Source organism: Oryzias melastigma, linkage group LG17, assembly GCF_002922805.2.
Source record: "Oryzias melastigma strain HK-1 linkage group LG17, ASM292280v2, whole genome shotgun sequence".
Lineage (NCBI taxonomy): Eukaryota > Metazoa > Chordata > Actinopteri > Beloniformes > Adrianichthyidae > Oryzias > Oryzias melastigma.
This window is the reverse complement of record NC_050528.1, coordinates 33,017,033-33,033,185: the sequence shown is the minus strand read 5'-3', so window position 1 is coordinate 33,033,185 and position 16,153 is coordinate 33,017,033. Positions and strand designations below refer to the sequence as shown.

The window sequence follows — 16,153 nt, the reverse complement described above, 5'->3', positions numbered from 1 at the left end:
ACTTTGATGTGTGTGAGTGGATGCTGAAGGCGGACGTTGTTTGTTCTTCATGTTTGTAACTGCTTCTACCTGAAGTGAATCTGTGATTTTTGCTGTTTTTCTTCGTGTTTTATGTGAGTATCTCCACAGACTGACGGAGTGTCTGCTCCGACACTGACAAACCCAACGCTTAAAGAAAAACTTAATGGGACTGATCCAGGTCGCTGCAGCGATTTTAAAGAGTTCTAGTTTCAATTTGTCCACTTAAGTCTGGGTTTTCTTGCAGCATTTTGTCTGTTTGTGCACTTTTACTCAGATTTTATTTTTCCACAATACTGATGCTGTGAGGAAACACAATGTGTTGGAATGTAAATGGACAGTTTAGTGTTTCTGATTTGTCGTTGGAAAGAGAAGAAATTGTTCTAATGTTGTTTTTTCATATTCATATGTAACAGAAAACTGTTTATGATTAAATGTAATTCATATTTTGTGACAGATAAAGACACATATAATCATCCAAATCAGGAGAATTGTGAAATGTTCATTAAAAGTCACTTTCATGTATCCTGTTTTTTTGAAAGCAGAATAAACTTATTTTGTTCCAACAGCTGTTTTGATAGATGTCATTTTAGGGAACGTTCAGTTCATGTTAATGGGATTTGTTGGAAACCGTAAGAAAAATAAAGAGAAGTTCAGGTTGTTGCAGAAACTTTCTCTTCATAGGAACTGGAGGTTTTGTTGTTTCCTCCAGTTCAGACCTTTGAGATTATGACCTCGTCATATAAAACTCTATTTTTTGGTCTGAAATGCAAACATTCGACCCAATAAATGAATCCAGAATATCTCATGTTTAACTACAACTATTAATGTATTGATCATAATGTTTCACTTTTAAATTCTGTCAGAAAATCTTGTCGAGTTTGTCAAAGGACAGAGTTTTCTTCACCAGCAGGTGGTGCTAGAGGTTTAACACAATAGTGAGGGTTTCACACACACACACACACCTCTGAAAGAGGATTTTCACGCTCTCTGTGGAAATAATTGAATTTGGGGCTTCTTTTTATCCCTGAACAAAGCTGGAATCATGTAATCCTGTGGGATTAAAATCCCTATAAATCACAAAACAGTTGGATGGAGAAGCTGCAGGGAGGATGGCTGCAGGCGGATCCGGCGCGTGCACGGATGACCTTTCTGTGCCTTGTGTTTGAGCCTCTGCACTGAATCTCCTGAAGTTTCAGAGTTGGCACATCACGTTTTCTTCTCTTCAACGCTGCAGGTTTATGAGTTTATTCCAGAAACAAACAGAGGTATTAATAACCTTTATTCAACCAGATCAAGATCTCTTGGCGATATGGCAAAAGTAACTTAGTGTTATAAACTGCAATAGATGCAAAACAGTCAGACTTAAGGTGCAGTCTTTGTTAAGCAGTATAACAATGTTTAAATCCAAAAGATACACGGTGCACGAGTTACAGAAACAAGTTAAAAACACAGAAAGAAACAAAAAGATCTAAATGAAACAAGTTTGGAGAATTTCACTTCAGTCTGGAGAGAACTCCAAGCAGAAAAACTGAACATGAGGAACATGCAGATGAAAAGCATCACTAGACTGCAAAGCATAGTGACTGGTGGTTCTTTGAAGAAGAGAACAGAGATATGAGGGAACCAAACCTCCAAAGTCATCCAGTGCATGTATGTACCTTTGCATACTCAGAGAGGCAGTTCTGGCACACAACTCACAATAGGTGAGGCAACGTGGATGAGGCACTTTGATCAGGGAGAAAAACGGAGTTGAGCTCTGACCAAGAAGTTTTGTTTCTGAAGTAATATCAGAGCTTCACTTTTAGTGTGCAGAGTTAAGAAAATTGTTTAAAAAAAAGCTCTGTATCAAGGACAAAACCAAGGTACCTGGAGCTATTTGCTACCTCCATTGATTTACAATAGGCTGTTTTTGGAACCAGTGTTCTCCAGTAGTTCACGTTTGTGTAAAAATACCATCACTTTGCTTTTCTCTGCACTCAAAATCATTTTTTAGGGAAAGAAAATGAGACGGAACGACACAAAAAGCAGAACGTAAAAACTCAAAAGTAACAATAAATGACCGTGTCGTCAGCATAAAAGTAGTATGATACATTTGACGAGTTCTGACACAAATTGTTGATATAAATGGAGAACCAGATAGGTCCTAAAACGGAACTTTGTGGCATGCTTTTCTTGGCCTTGTGAGTAAGAGAAGTGGAGCCGGACATTTGTATAGGCTGAGATTTATTAAAAATTTTTAATTAAATTTGGTTTTGCTTCTCCGAGCTCCAGGAACGGAGTTGACCTCTGAAGAATAGATGGGAATTTTCTCTTTTCTCTTTCCCTCAGCTCCCGTGGTTACTCCTCTTGAACTTGCCAGACACCCTTCAGTGATGCACCCTGACCTTGGTTGATGTTGCTCATCATCTTCTTAGATTTGTGTTGAATACTTAAAAATCAGTTTGTAGTTCAGAGTCACTGTTCTGATGCTCCAGGTTGCTGGTTCCATCCTGGATGGTGACTCCAATGCTTGTCTTTGTCTTCACATCAGACGACACCATTAACCCTGATGTTCCTCCAGTGGACTTACAGTTTAGCTGTCCAAAAGATTCATTGTTCTTGACGTTATTCAACCTCTTCGTTATTCGTAAAGGTTTTGTTTGCTTAACCCTAGAACCCATTCGATATAAAAAGTCACACCATCACTTTTGTTGAGTAATTTTTAGCCCATATACCTAATAAAAAGTCCATCCATCCATCCATTTTCTAGACCGCGTCATCCCGTTCGGGGTCGCGGGGGTGCTGGAGCCTATCCCGACTACTGATGGGTGAAGGCGGGGTACACCCTGGACAGGTCGCCAGTCCGTCGCAGGGCCTCAATCACACACACATCCACTCTCACATTCACACCTAGGGGCAATTTAGAGTCACCAATGAACCTATGAAGCATGTTTTTGGACGGTGGGAGGAAGCCGGAGTCCCCGGTGAAAACCCACGCATGCACGGGGAGAACATGCAAACTCCACACAGAAAGGTCCCAAATCCCCCAGCCGGGATTCGAACCGGGGCCTTCTCGCTGTGAGGCGAGAGCGCTACCCACTGCGCCACCGTGCAGCCCAACCCTAATAAAAAGTATTTGTCATAAAAAAATAGATCAAAATACGACAACACATGATATATTAGAGTAGTTTTCCTTTATTTTCAACTGGGTTTTATGTAACAAAATGGAAAATAAAAACATTGGAAGATCCTAAAATTATGCTTGAAAGTACTGAAAAAATAGGAATTTGAAAGCCAAAAATAATTCTTTGGTCCACCCATTCCTGGGACACGCAACATATTGAAAATCCTGTAAATACCTTTGCTCGGGTGAGAATCACCCTGAGATGGTGCTCTAGGGTTGAGGGATAGCAGGTGATGGTTCAACGCTGCTAAAGTAAAACAGAACTCCATTTCCCAGATGACAAACATTCCCAATTGATTGGAAATCCATTGAGAAAGTAGGAAAACACATTTTCAATTGTACTTAAATGAAAAACATTAAAAGTAAATGAAGAAAAACCTGTTTTTGTGCTAGAGTCTTGGATGTTGAACCTGATCGTTTTCATCTTCACACCACAACATGACACTGAAACATGATATTTATCTGATATTTAGCTAAACTTGCTTAAATTCTTCGTGTTCATTTGGTTTGAACACACAGCGTCACTAACTCTGCTAGCTTGGAAGCATTAGCATAAATCAAAGCAAAGACTGGATTTCTTTCTTCCCTTTACAAAAAGTAGTCTATTATTATTAGACCCTTATTTTGTTGCAGCTTCTCGATTCTTGCATCCATTGAACTTTTTGGAGAGTTTCTGCTCGAGTTTCTTTGCAGGATGCCAGAATAGTCTCCCAGAGCTGCTGTTTGGATTAACTGCAGTCTCTGCAGGATCCTACACTTAGATGTTGGTGGAACTCCAGAGACAGCAGCAGCTTCAAATGTGCTTGATGCTTTGTGATGGTAGTTTAGCAGCTGCTCTCTAAATCTCATGTATTTGTCCGGTAGAAACCTCACTCTGTGTTTATCTGCACCAACCCGTGTGTCTGAATCAGCCGCAAATCTCTTCATAGTACGATGATCACGCGTACGTTTCCATGAAATATCCAAAGTTTTCATTCTTTGTCTAAGACATTTAACTATTTCACTCTTTTCAGCAGCAGAGATCCTTTTTCTTTCCCATATCCACTGAAAATGTTGAACGTCCTTCTATGCTAGTTTTTCCTTTAATTCTTTAACTCACCTGGGAAACTAATGATCACAGGTGTCTGAGATTGATTTCAGTGATCCAAAGAGACGCAGTAATCATCCACGAGTTTCATTAAAAAATAAAAACTGTATCTTTTTGACACAATTTTCACAATAATTTGGAACACAATGTACATCCAATATGTCAAAGCTAAAAACTCTGAATCATTCACAATACATTTTGAATGAAAAGCATGGAAGTCACTCTCGCCTCGTTGGAAACAGCTGATGTGAGTTCAGGCTCTACTCAGGTTTGTTTCTAACATTCTCAGCTCTGATCTTTCAGTGAGTGGGAGATTGAAGTATAACAGCAGTTTAGTTTGAAAATGACATTTAGGTTGTGGGATTTTGGTTAAAAACTTCATAATCATAATTAAAACACTACTGAAATGAAAACATGTCATGGGGGACTTTAACAAAGCAAAAAAAGAGAAACACAGTAGCATCTCTGCAGGATGTCAGTTGAGTGTGGTTGTATCTGAGCGCCGTGACGTTCTTTTTTCAGGACTTCTCGTTCCAAACGGCTCGTCCATAAATAAGCACTTGTCTCAGTCACACAGTCTCGCTGTGTTCCACTGCTCACACCTTGAATTAACAAGTTTACATTATTAACATCTCCCACGCAGACTCTCAGATGTAAAGCAGAGCCGTGGAAGCAATAATCTGCTGCCTTCGGGGAGTCGGGGGGATATGATATGAGCTCAGCAGAGCTGGAGTGGGTGGGCAGCTGTGAAATGAGGCTTTCCTGGGGCGGGAAGAGCCGCTTTCTGGTGGGCCTTTGCTGAGACAATAAGAAACTCATAATTGAATCCTGCTTTGTGGTCGTCCCACTTTGGTTTGAAGGGTGTGGGGGCTCTGCTCCTCCAGATCAACTGTCTCCTCACAAAGCCCTTCTCCTCTGTCTCCACCTCGATTCATTTCCATTCCAGTCTTTCAGCTGCTGCCTACAAACCCAAAACCACTCCGAGCCCCTCGCCTCCAGCCCAGTCTCATGCTCATTATAGTACGGGCAGATGGCGGCGGACACGCCACGCTCACGCCGATCAGGCCTCTGCAGACAACCTCCGTCGTCCCGCTCTGGCCTCTGACTCATCAGCAGGAATGAGGCTGCTCGTCTTGTTAGGACTCTCCCTTCTAATTGAAAGGCAGGGCTGCAGACGGGGGAGAAAACGTCAGAGTGCATTGACGGTGGACGCGCTCGTAATGAGGCCGCAGAGTGGGAGCACCTCTGCAGCCCGCTTTGATTGGGAGCCTCAGAGTTTAACCTCGCGGAGAGAGCTAACTGTCTGCAAACGCCTAATTACTACAAACTCACAGCTACACAGCAAACTCTGAAACTCTGAGCTTCTCCTGCTTCAAAATAGAGATTTGACGTAAGTGTGTGAGAGCTTTGATCATTCTGTCCTGCAGCGTCTGGACGGCAAAGATCAGATTGTTAGAAATATTCTTCTTTCTTACTGCGCCTTACAGCAAGAGTGCCACCTCTGCTGCATACTCAAAAACTCAAAACACACCACGAATAAATGAGGGCATCACGGTGGGAGAAACCTTCAAAAAATAAATACGATTTTATGAGGCTCAAAAAGAAAAAAAATCTAAATTAAGTATCGAAAACAAAACAAAGAAAATTCAGGATCACCCGGTACTGGGGGCATTTAAATTTTGGTGGGTTTTCAAGCATGTGGTGTGATTATCCCTCAAAGACAATTCTTTTTTTTTTTTTTTGCTGAGACTGCAGAATTTTCAGCAACGTAGTTTTTGTTTGTTCTTGCAGTTGCACTTTCTCTGTATGCAAAAACAATCTAATCAAGCAATCTTCACAAAATATCTGATGAAATCGTGGATGGTTTATAAAAAAAAGGTTAAAAGACTTTTTTCACAGAAATTGCTCAAACGCAATGCATTGTGGTCTATATTCACTAATGTAGTGAGCATTGATGCACACTGGTTTTTCACAGGTAATTTGGGGAAATTTCTAGGACACTGGATTTTGAAATTGTAAATTTGGACAGCACAACGAAGTGGCAATTGCACTATTTAGTTCACTAAATAGTGAGTAGTGAAGGAATTTGGACACGACCTAAGTCTACAACCACAGCCAAGGTTTTGTTGACCTTTGACCTCAGGAAGGGGCCACCATCTTGGATTTTTCAACAACAAAAAATCCTTTAACTTCTCTTAAGGATTTGAATCAATCGCCTCCTGGTTCCCAGAACATAACTGGAATCCACTTTGGAGAAAACGTTGGAATGAGGAGGTTAGTCAAATAACGATAGCGTTGGAAGCTCACAGAAGAGGCACTTCTCTGTTGCTCGCACATTTTTACTATAGTGTGAAAATGTAATGCATAAATCCTTGACTGAAGCTGGACAAAATGATATGAACATAACAGAAATGTGGACAGGGTTAACAAAAAACATCAGTTGACAAGGAAATCGAATAATATACTTTCACAGATTCTTCTAAAAACGTAAACCTGTTTATCACCCCCATGGTGTGGGGATAAACTAACAAAAAAGTGTTTTTTTTCCTCCATGAATTTGTCACGTGCAGATCTGACCGGCCTGGCGGGGGCAGAGAGCCCAAATAGCAGCCGCTCATCCAATGAGGGCGAGTCAAAATGGTGTACAGAGGTACAGAGGGAAGCACCTGTGGGCTGTAAAACGAGGCTTGTGCTTTAAGTTTGAATGTTCCAATAAGGATTCATGCCTCATGTCTCACTTCTGGTTCCATTAAATGTTTATTTTGGAGAAAATATGTCCCAGTGGATGAGGTATTGGAACTGCAATCAATGTGGATTAATGAACAGCAAGAAAACTTTTCAGGGTTTGTGAAATTAATTACGTAGACTTCAATGACGAGACTGGATGTGATAACAAAAGAAGTACAAGATATTAAAACAAGTTTGCAATATACTCAAAAAGAAGTTGATGATCTAAAAACAAACCTAAGTAAACAGTGTGAGCAAAGTAAAACTGTACAAAATGACATTTTTAAAATATGTGAAAGCCTTTTGACAGTGACTGACAAATTAGACCATCTTGAAGGCCAATCAAAAGGGAATAACCTCATATTTGAGGGGGTAACAGAGTCACCAAGCGAAATATGGGCAGAGTTAGAAAGAAAAGTCAAACTAATTATTAAGGAAAAGTTACAAATTTCAGAGGACATAGAGTTGGAAAAAGTACAGCGAACAGGAAAGACTGGAAACAATCAGAATCGACCGAGACCAATTTTGGTAAAATTTCTACGACTGAAAGACAAATCCAAGGTACTACAGTATGCAAAGAAGCTCAAAGGAACAAACATGTACATAAATGAGGACTATACAGATGCTGTGAGACAAAAAAGGAGAGAGCTCTTGCCACAAATGAGAGAAGCACGTAAAAGAGGAGACATAGCATTTCTACGCCATGACAAATTAATAATTCACTCCAGAAACACAAGTACTCCAAAAACACCTAGGAATGAATAGACTCAACCACAAGCAATAAATAAATAAACAAATACATAAATAAATACATAAAACTAAAATATAATGAAAAAAGAAAATATGAATAGGAGGTAATATTGATTCATGGCATTTGCTCAGTATAATACTAACTCATTTGATTTTACTCAATATACAAGTTACCAGCAAGACTTGGAGGATGAACATGAACCTGATGTGTTTTTTGAAACAACTAACATGAATTGTACATATTACACCAGTGATGTTTTTTGTCAAAATGTTGACTATGGTATGACATTGTCTATAATACATTTTAATAGTAGAAGCATGCATAAAAATTATACTTCTATCAAAGAATATCTGCAACAGTTTAGTCATTCTTTCAGTGTTATCGCTGTATCTGAAACCTGGTTTAAGGAAGACAATATTTTTCATTTTGAATTAGAGGGATATGACCTTAACTATATTAACAGATTGAATAAACCAGGGGGTGGAGTTGCTTTATATGTTAAGAAAGATATGAAGTTCAAAATAATTACCCATATGACTATGACAATAGACAATGTACTTGAATGTTTGACAATTGAAATCTGTTGTGAGAAAAGGAAAAATGTTATAATAACGTGTGTATACAGGACGCCAGGCTCGAACATGGAACAGTTTATACAATGGATTGAAAAAATGTTTTCTGATGTTCGTAACAAAACTGTATTTATTTGTGGTGACTTCAATATTGACCTGATGAATCCCAATAAGCACAAATCCACAGATGATTTTATCCAAACTTTGTACAGCATGAGTTTCTATCCAACTATCAACAAACCAAGCAGAATTACAACCCACAGTGCTACACTCATTGATAACATATTCACAAATAACATTGAATCCAATAAGAGAAGTGGACTGCTGACTTGTGACATAACAGATCACTTACCTGTCTTCACAATGTATGATTATGAAATTCCCAAAATACCAACTCAAAAATATTTTTACAAACGGTTAAGAACAGATAATGCAATTAATTCTCTCAAAAATGATTTAAGTGAGCAAAATTGGGACATGGTTTATAATGTAAAAGATGTAAATCAAGCATATAACAATTTTTTGAAAATATTCTGTTCACTATATAACAAACATTGTCCAATCAAAAAGTTAAACAAAAGACATAAATCAATAAAATGTCCTTGGCTAACAAGAGGACTAGAAAAAGCCTGTAAAAAGAAAAATACTTTGTATAAGAAATTTATCAAATTAAGAACAGTGGAAGCTGAAAAAAATTACAAACTATATAAGAATAAATTAACTAATATATTACGAACCTGCAAACAAAAATACTATGACAAAATAATCGATTATAATAAAAGCAAGACAATAGGAATGTGGAAGGTCCTAAATCGATTAATCAAAGATGGAACTAAAGATAAATTATACCCGATTTATTTTATAGATAATACAGGTGAAGATTATAATATGAACACCATAGTCAATAACTTTAACTCATTTTTTGTAAACGTTGGACCACAGTCACTATTAAACATTCCAAAGAATGAAGACAACACCTCATGGGACCCAATAGAAACAAACGCTAATTCTATTTATCTCTCACCTGCTAGTGAAATGGAAGTTAAGTCAATCGTAAATAAATTCCAAAACAAGGTATCTACGGACTGCAATGATATAGATATGGTGTTAATTAAAATGGTTATAGAGGATATCTTAAACCCATTAACTTACATCTGTAATCAGTCCCTCCAAATGGGAATTTTTCCTGAGAAAATGAAAACTGCTAAGGTCATTCCGGTCTATAAAAGTGGTGATGAACACCTCTTCACAAATTACAGACCGATTTCTTTGCTCCCCCAATTCTCAAAAATTTTAGAAAAACTTTTTAATGACAGATTAGAAAAATTTATAAACAAACATAAACTACTAAACGATAGCCAGTACGGGTTTAGAACAAACATGTCAACATCAATGGCCCTGATAGAAGCCGTGGAAGAAATTTCTAATGCAATGGATACAAAAAAATTTTCTGTCGGAGTATTTATTGATTTCCAGAAAGCTTTTGACACAATCAACCATTCTGTGTTGCTTAAAAAATTAGATAGCTATGGTATCAGGGGGGTAGCATGGAACTGGATTAAAAGTTATTTGACTAACAGACAACAGTTCGTTAAAATGGGGGAATATCAGTCAACACGTGAGGGCATTGTATGTGGTGTCCCTCAGGGCTCAATTCTAGGTCCCAAATTATTTAACCTCTACATAAACGATATTTTCAATGTGTCACGTTTATTAAAAATAATACTGTTTGCTGATGACACCAACATATTTTATTCAAACGACAATTACAACACACTAATAAATACAATAAATTCTGAACTTAAAAAAATTAAAACATGGACTGACATAAATAAGCTATCTTTAAACTTAAAAAAACTAAGGCAATTATGTTTGGTAATTCTAAAATTAACTCGGAATTGCCAATATATATTGAAGATAATATAATAGAAATGGTACCCCAAATTAAATTCCTTGGCATAATTATCGATAACAAATTAACCTGGAAGCCACATATTAAATATGTCCAGAGTAAAATATCTAAAAGTATTGGAATAATTCATAAAGTAAAATACATTCTGAAGTACAAATCTTTGCACACATTGTACTGTTCATTAATATTGCCACATTTAATTTATTGTGTTGAAGTATGGGGCAACAATTATAAAACATCACTAAATGGCATTTTCATCCTCCAAAAACGTGCAATAAGAACAATCCATAAAGCGGGATACTGTGACCATACTAACATGTTATTTCTAAATTCTAAGGTAATCAAATTTTTTGATTTAGTTCATTTGTACACAGCAAAATTTCTTTACAAGGCCTACAATAAATTACTACCCCACAATATTCAGAAACAATTTAGACAGAGGGACGGCGATTACGCACTGAGGGGACATGGTAACTTCAAACAACCAAAAATTCGAACAGCTAGAAAAAAAAGTATGTGCGTATCAGTGTGTGGGATAAAACTGTGGAATGGGCTTGATATAAAACTATAAACAATGTACAAGCATTAAAATATTTACTATGAAAATGAAAGAGAAGCTGTTATCAAAGTATATAACTGCATAATAAAAATTACCATAAGTATGTAAAAAAAAAAAAAAGGATTGTAGACATGTGACTGTGGATGGTTTGCATGATTTCATTTGTGAAAATAAGAGAAATTGAAAGCTGTTGTCATATTGTATTGTTTTGTTTGTAATTAAGAACTGGGAACTATTTACGTTATAAGTTAATGACATAAAGGGATAGGCCTAAACAAGCATTTGCTTCTGCCTATCCCCTTTTCAAACATGTTTGTTGATTTTGGTTTTTATTTATTTTTTTGTTCTGTTTTGTTTTGTTTGGGTTTTGTTTTTCTTCTGCTGTGATTTATGTTCTGTATATTTTTATCTTTTTTTTTTCTTTTTGCATGTTTGAAATAAACTATTCTATTCTAAATGGTGCTTGTAATGAAGCAAAAATTTAGATTTAAGTTACGAGAGACTTTGCAAAAAGGGTTTCAAACTTTTTCAGGAAAAATCTATAATATTGTTCATCTAGAAATTGTAAAAAAAAAATCAAGAACATTTTAAAGATTTAGAAGTCAGCGTAAAAATCAAAATCAAATATATTGTTTTTTATTTTAAATAAAGTGGAACAGTGGTTAGTGCTTTCTCCTCACAGTGGGAGGGCCCCAGACAGGTTAGGCTGTGGTGACCCTGTGACCCCGAAAGGGTTCATAGAAAATGGATAGATCAGGGGTGTCCAAAATCCAAAACACACTGTAGGTGGAGGGCCAAACAGGATAAACATTTATTGAACACTCTAAAACTACATTTTTAAAACTTTAAAACTGTAACTTTTTAACATTTAACTTGAACTAGATATATATAGCGTTACCTGTGCTAATGCTAGTGTGAACGCTGTAAGCTGAATTTGGATACTGAAGATGCTAGTGCTGCCCTGCGACAGACTGGCGACCTGTCCAGGGAGTACCCCGCCTTCGCCCATCAGCAGCCGGGATAGGCTCCGGCACCCCCGCGACCCCGGAAGGGAAGAAGCGGTCTGTAAGATGAATGAATGAAAGATGCTAGTGCTGATAGCTTAAAACGCTGAAGCTGATAGCCAGCTAAAATATTAGCTAAATGCCAAATTTGCCTAAAAAATATAGGTTAGTCAAAACATCTAGCAAGTAGTTGAAAAAATAGCTAAACTTCAAAATAGCTGAAAAAACTGAAAAAGTTTAAATTAGCAAAAACAGGTAGCATTTAGCTGAAATATTAGCTAAACTCAAAAGTGGGAAAAAAAGCTGAAAAAAAGTTAAATTAGCCAAAACAGCTAGCATGTAGCTGAAATATCAACTTAACTCAAAAAATAGCCAAAAAATCTTATTAAATGCCAGAATAGTCCAGAAATCTAGCAGAATGCCAATTTTTAAAACTTTAAAACTGTAACATTATTATGTTAACTGTAACATTAACATGTTAACTATAACTGTAACATAATTATGACTAATAAAAAGGCAGGAATATTATTCTAGAATAAATCAACGTAAAACTATTAAATAACTGTCAATACTTTACTCTCCATAAAAATATTTGTTGTTCAAATTACACAAGTTAGAAATGAGCTCAAGATAACATCAGGTCATTAATAACAATAAAATAAAATGATCTGGAGGGCCGGATAGAATTACCCGGAGGGCCGGATCCGGCCCCCAGGCCTTGACTTTGACACGTGGGATAGATGGATAAAAAGTGCAGCTTTTTGAAGGCTGAAGGTGTTTTCATGATTAACAATGATTTCTGGACTCTGGAGGTCTGACAGGCTGATAAAAAAAAAACTAATTTCAGGTTTTAAGAGCGGGGGATGGGAGTTGACAGCAAAAAGCTTGAATTTTAAAGATCCTTTAAATGTAAAAAATTTTTGAAGAGAATATACATGTATGGCACAGAGGATTATTGCCCTCTGACACTTTCAAAATAAAAGCTTGAACACTGACTGAGAGGTTTTGTTTTCCAAAGGACTCCAGTTTTTAGAGAGCTGTACTCGCAGAATAAGAATCCCATCATCCGTGCTACCAAAGCTGAACGCAGCGTCAGAAACTACGACAAACAAACAATGACAAGAGTGACGGCACAGCTGAGCCTCCACACGAGTCTGCATCATAGGGGCTGCTGTCATGGCAACAAGAACCCTGAGCTTCCTACACTCACATCACAGAGGTGCTTTGTGTTTGCTGAAGGTATTACAAGGTCACCAGAGTTTTTCCCCCAAACTGCAGCTCTAGGTGGGTCTTGTCACCCAGAAAAACCATATAAATTACTTATTTATAATTAAGCTACTATTTTTTTTAGGATGAGTTACAATCACTGAAAGAGATGTAAATTGATCATTTTTTCAAGCCTCTCTTGTCCTCTGGGGTCCAGTCTGAGCGGTTTTCAATAGTTTATTGTGAATTAATAAGCAGTAAGCTTCAGAGAATCCCTCAAAACAAATTCCCTGAAAACCCATTTCCTTCTGTGTTTGTCAGAAAAATGCAAGCAGTTTGACTAGAAATAAAGTTTTATCCTATAAAGTTGAAAACATCAGCAATCTGAAAACCATCAGGTAAATACTTGAATGTTTTCTGAAACAAAAGGATCCTAAAATGTGATGCGTATTTTTGGAGGAAGTTTGGAAGCAGGGAATCGTGGTGTTGCTTGGAGACGGAGATGTTAGTAGAGGAGCTCTGTTTTTAAACACGGATGAGCTCGTCCTGGACTGAAACTGAGACCTTCAGTGATGGAGGTTCCTTCAATCAGTGTCCAGACAGTGACGGACTGAAGGATGTTCCTGCATCAGACTGCAGCTATAAACAGCAGCCTCTCTGAGTGACAGGAAGCCAGGCATCGTTAGTTCTGGAGGTTTATGGGCTGATACTGGAAAGGTTTTTATTTTGATGCAATACTTCATGATAACTTGGTTATTAAAAGCTCTTTAAACAGCAGTTTTCACAGGTAATCTTTTATTTACTGGATGGATTTTAGTCCCACAGGGATCTATTTTGGGGACACCTTTTTTTCTTCTTCCTTCTTTTTTCTACAAATGCTGCAGGTGGATTCCATATCCTGCTATAGGCTGACAACACATTCTCGTACCCAACTAACTGGTTTTCAAATTTTCAATAGGACCAGATCAAATCTTCTTCCTGGATTGTTCTAAGAGCAGATCTGTCAACTCTTTTTCATACATAAAAACTACAATCGCAAAGGTCAAGTCTAGAATTGGTTTTCTTTTTCACAGCAAATCTTCATTTGGTTCCGGTTGAACTTGAACTCCATCTTTTTTTATTGTGGTGATGGTATTTGCATGTCTTCTGTTATCTGGATGACTTTATCACTCTACTGGACCCCCCAAATACCCTCTCCCCACTACCATCTGTGCTGTCTGATAACTGACCCTCTGTTCTTTCCTGCAGACACATTCATTTGGAAAACTCGTTCACATCTGCAATCACAGCCAGAGTTCCTCCAGGGTCATCAGTCCCATCTTTCCAAAAGCTTCTGGTTCTATGCTGCTGAAGACTGGAACCACTGCAGCAACTCTAAACCTTGGTACCGTCATACCACTTTTAGAAATTCCTTACAATCATTGCACATTTTGACTGTTCTCCTCCTAACTTTATATAAAAATTGATTTATTCACTTGTCTGTTATCTTTGCAGCTGATTGTCCTTCCCCCGATGCTGACTACTGGACAAGTCCTCACTACAGACTTTCCTTATGAAGGTTTTTCTTTTTTTGATTCACAAAATGTATTTTTCTCTTGCGAGTTTTACAGCAAATGCTAACTATCCTGAAGAACATGACAGAGGACATCTGGAGATCTTTATTCAAACGGTTTTCTTTCAGCATTTTCATAGACATACTGAAGTTATATATCTTTTTTTTAGTTGCTATGACTTTTACAGCTTCTCCTTAACTTTACTTTAATTTATTTGGTAAATATCTGCAAATAGTCTAGTATTTTGCTTAAATCTAAATCTGTTTTGTAATTAATTTTAAACTCCATCAGCAGTTAGCGTTTTTTTCTCAAACCTTCTAAAAAAAACTCCTTAAAACACACCAAGCACTTGAAGCTGACCTGAATAAACATTTTCGTTACTCCAATTAACTGTTTTATAATGTAGTAACTTTAGACGTCAGTTTTCATGGAGTTCATCATTACTCAGTTCTGCAGATCTTTGATCTATTAATTTAGCATCACTCTATTTCAGGACATCAGATGTGAGAGCTGGAGGGCTGCAGCCCCTCCGGTGTTTCTGAACTTCCTCCATAAGCTGCTGCCAGAATCCTGGATCAGATGGGTTTATTTCACGTCTCCTTCCATGCCATGAGATGAGCTGATGTTTACAAAGTTACTTTTTTTTAATTTTTGTCTAAAAACAACATAAATGTAATTAAAAGATGACTGAGAACGATTTCACAAAGTATCAAAAGATAATTAGTGTGGGACTTCTAGAGCTAAACAAGAGGAACAGATGTATTCATCTGTGATCACAAATCTGTAATTCTAAAAAGGATAACTAGTCGAGTTTTTTCCCATTCACACAGATTTAATTTAGAAGTATAAGGTTAGTATTTAATAGCAAATGTTAAGCAACATATGATGCAACCTCAAATTAATGTTGACAAAAGTTTTTCATTTTACAAGACCTTTTTTCTATTCAATTTCTGGTCAGATATGAAATTCACAGAACCTTTGCTAAAAATTGTGCTTAAATGTATTTCTGTTCTATGTGAAGGGATAAGAATGAGCCTATTGCAAAAATAAATGTCATCAATTATTTCATTTGAATTTTATAAGACATGAAGTTGTTGAGATCATTTCCTGATGGAGGCTTGTTTCATCCAAAAGCAGCAGCAGCTCATCATTCACTGATCCACAAGGACACAAACAAATGACACATGCTTGTCCAAACACTTTCTGCCCTGTGGGGGTTTTATTTCATTAGGTGACATTTCTGGAGATGTTTTTTGAGTGTGTGGTGAAAGGGGGACTACAAACGAAAGGTTTCTGGCTGGAACCAGGTACAGGGATGGTGGAACAGGAAGAAAAACTACAAGTAGCCTTGTTCAGTACCAAACTCTTCACAGAAGAGATCGATTTTTTATTTAATGTTTTATGTTCTTTTATTTTTTCCCAAATGAAGGCACCCGATAACATGTGGTTCATGGCCTTTCAGCCTTCAGAAGTTTTTTTTTCCTTTTAAATGTAGAGAATTTTTTTTTCTTTTCAATTCATACACATTATATAGTAGCTGGAATGATAAATGTCAGTTACTGCATTTTTTTAAAAACTCCCTTATAGTTTTTTTTTTT

General features: G+C 37.1%; 1 protein-coding gene and 1 long non-coding RNA gene across 2 annotated transcripts; both read left to right on the top strand.

Moving 5' to 3' along the window:
- Positions 1-7,120: 7,120 nt before the first annotated feature.
- On the top strand, positions 7,121-8,873 carry LOC112151929 (the record flags this gene model as incomplete). Its single annotated transcript, XM_024281061.2, is given in 1 exon segment — positions 7,121-8,873. A coding segment is annotated over 1 exon segment (1,008 nt), but the record flags the coding sequence as incomplete, so codon positions are not given.
- Positions 8,874-13,679: 4,806 nt separating this feature from the next.
- Positions 13,680-15,174, top strand: LOC118599971. Its single transcript, XR_004949529.1, has 3 exons — positions 13,680-14,386; positions 14,497-14,560; positions 15,049-15,174. It is a non-coding gene; the product is annotated as an uncharacterized LOC118599971 (long non-coding RNA).
- Positions 15,175-16,153: the final 979 nt, after the last annotated feature.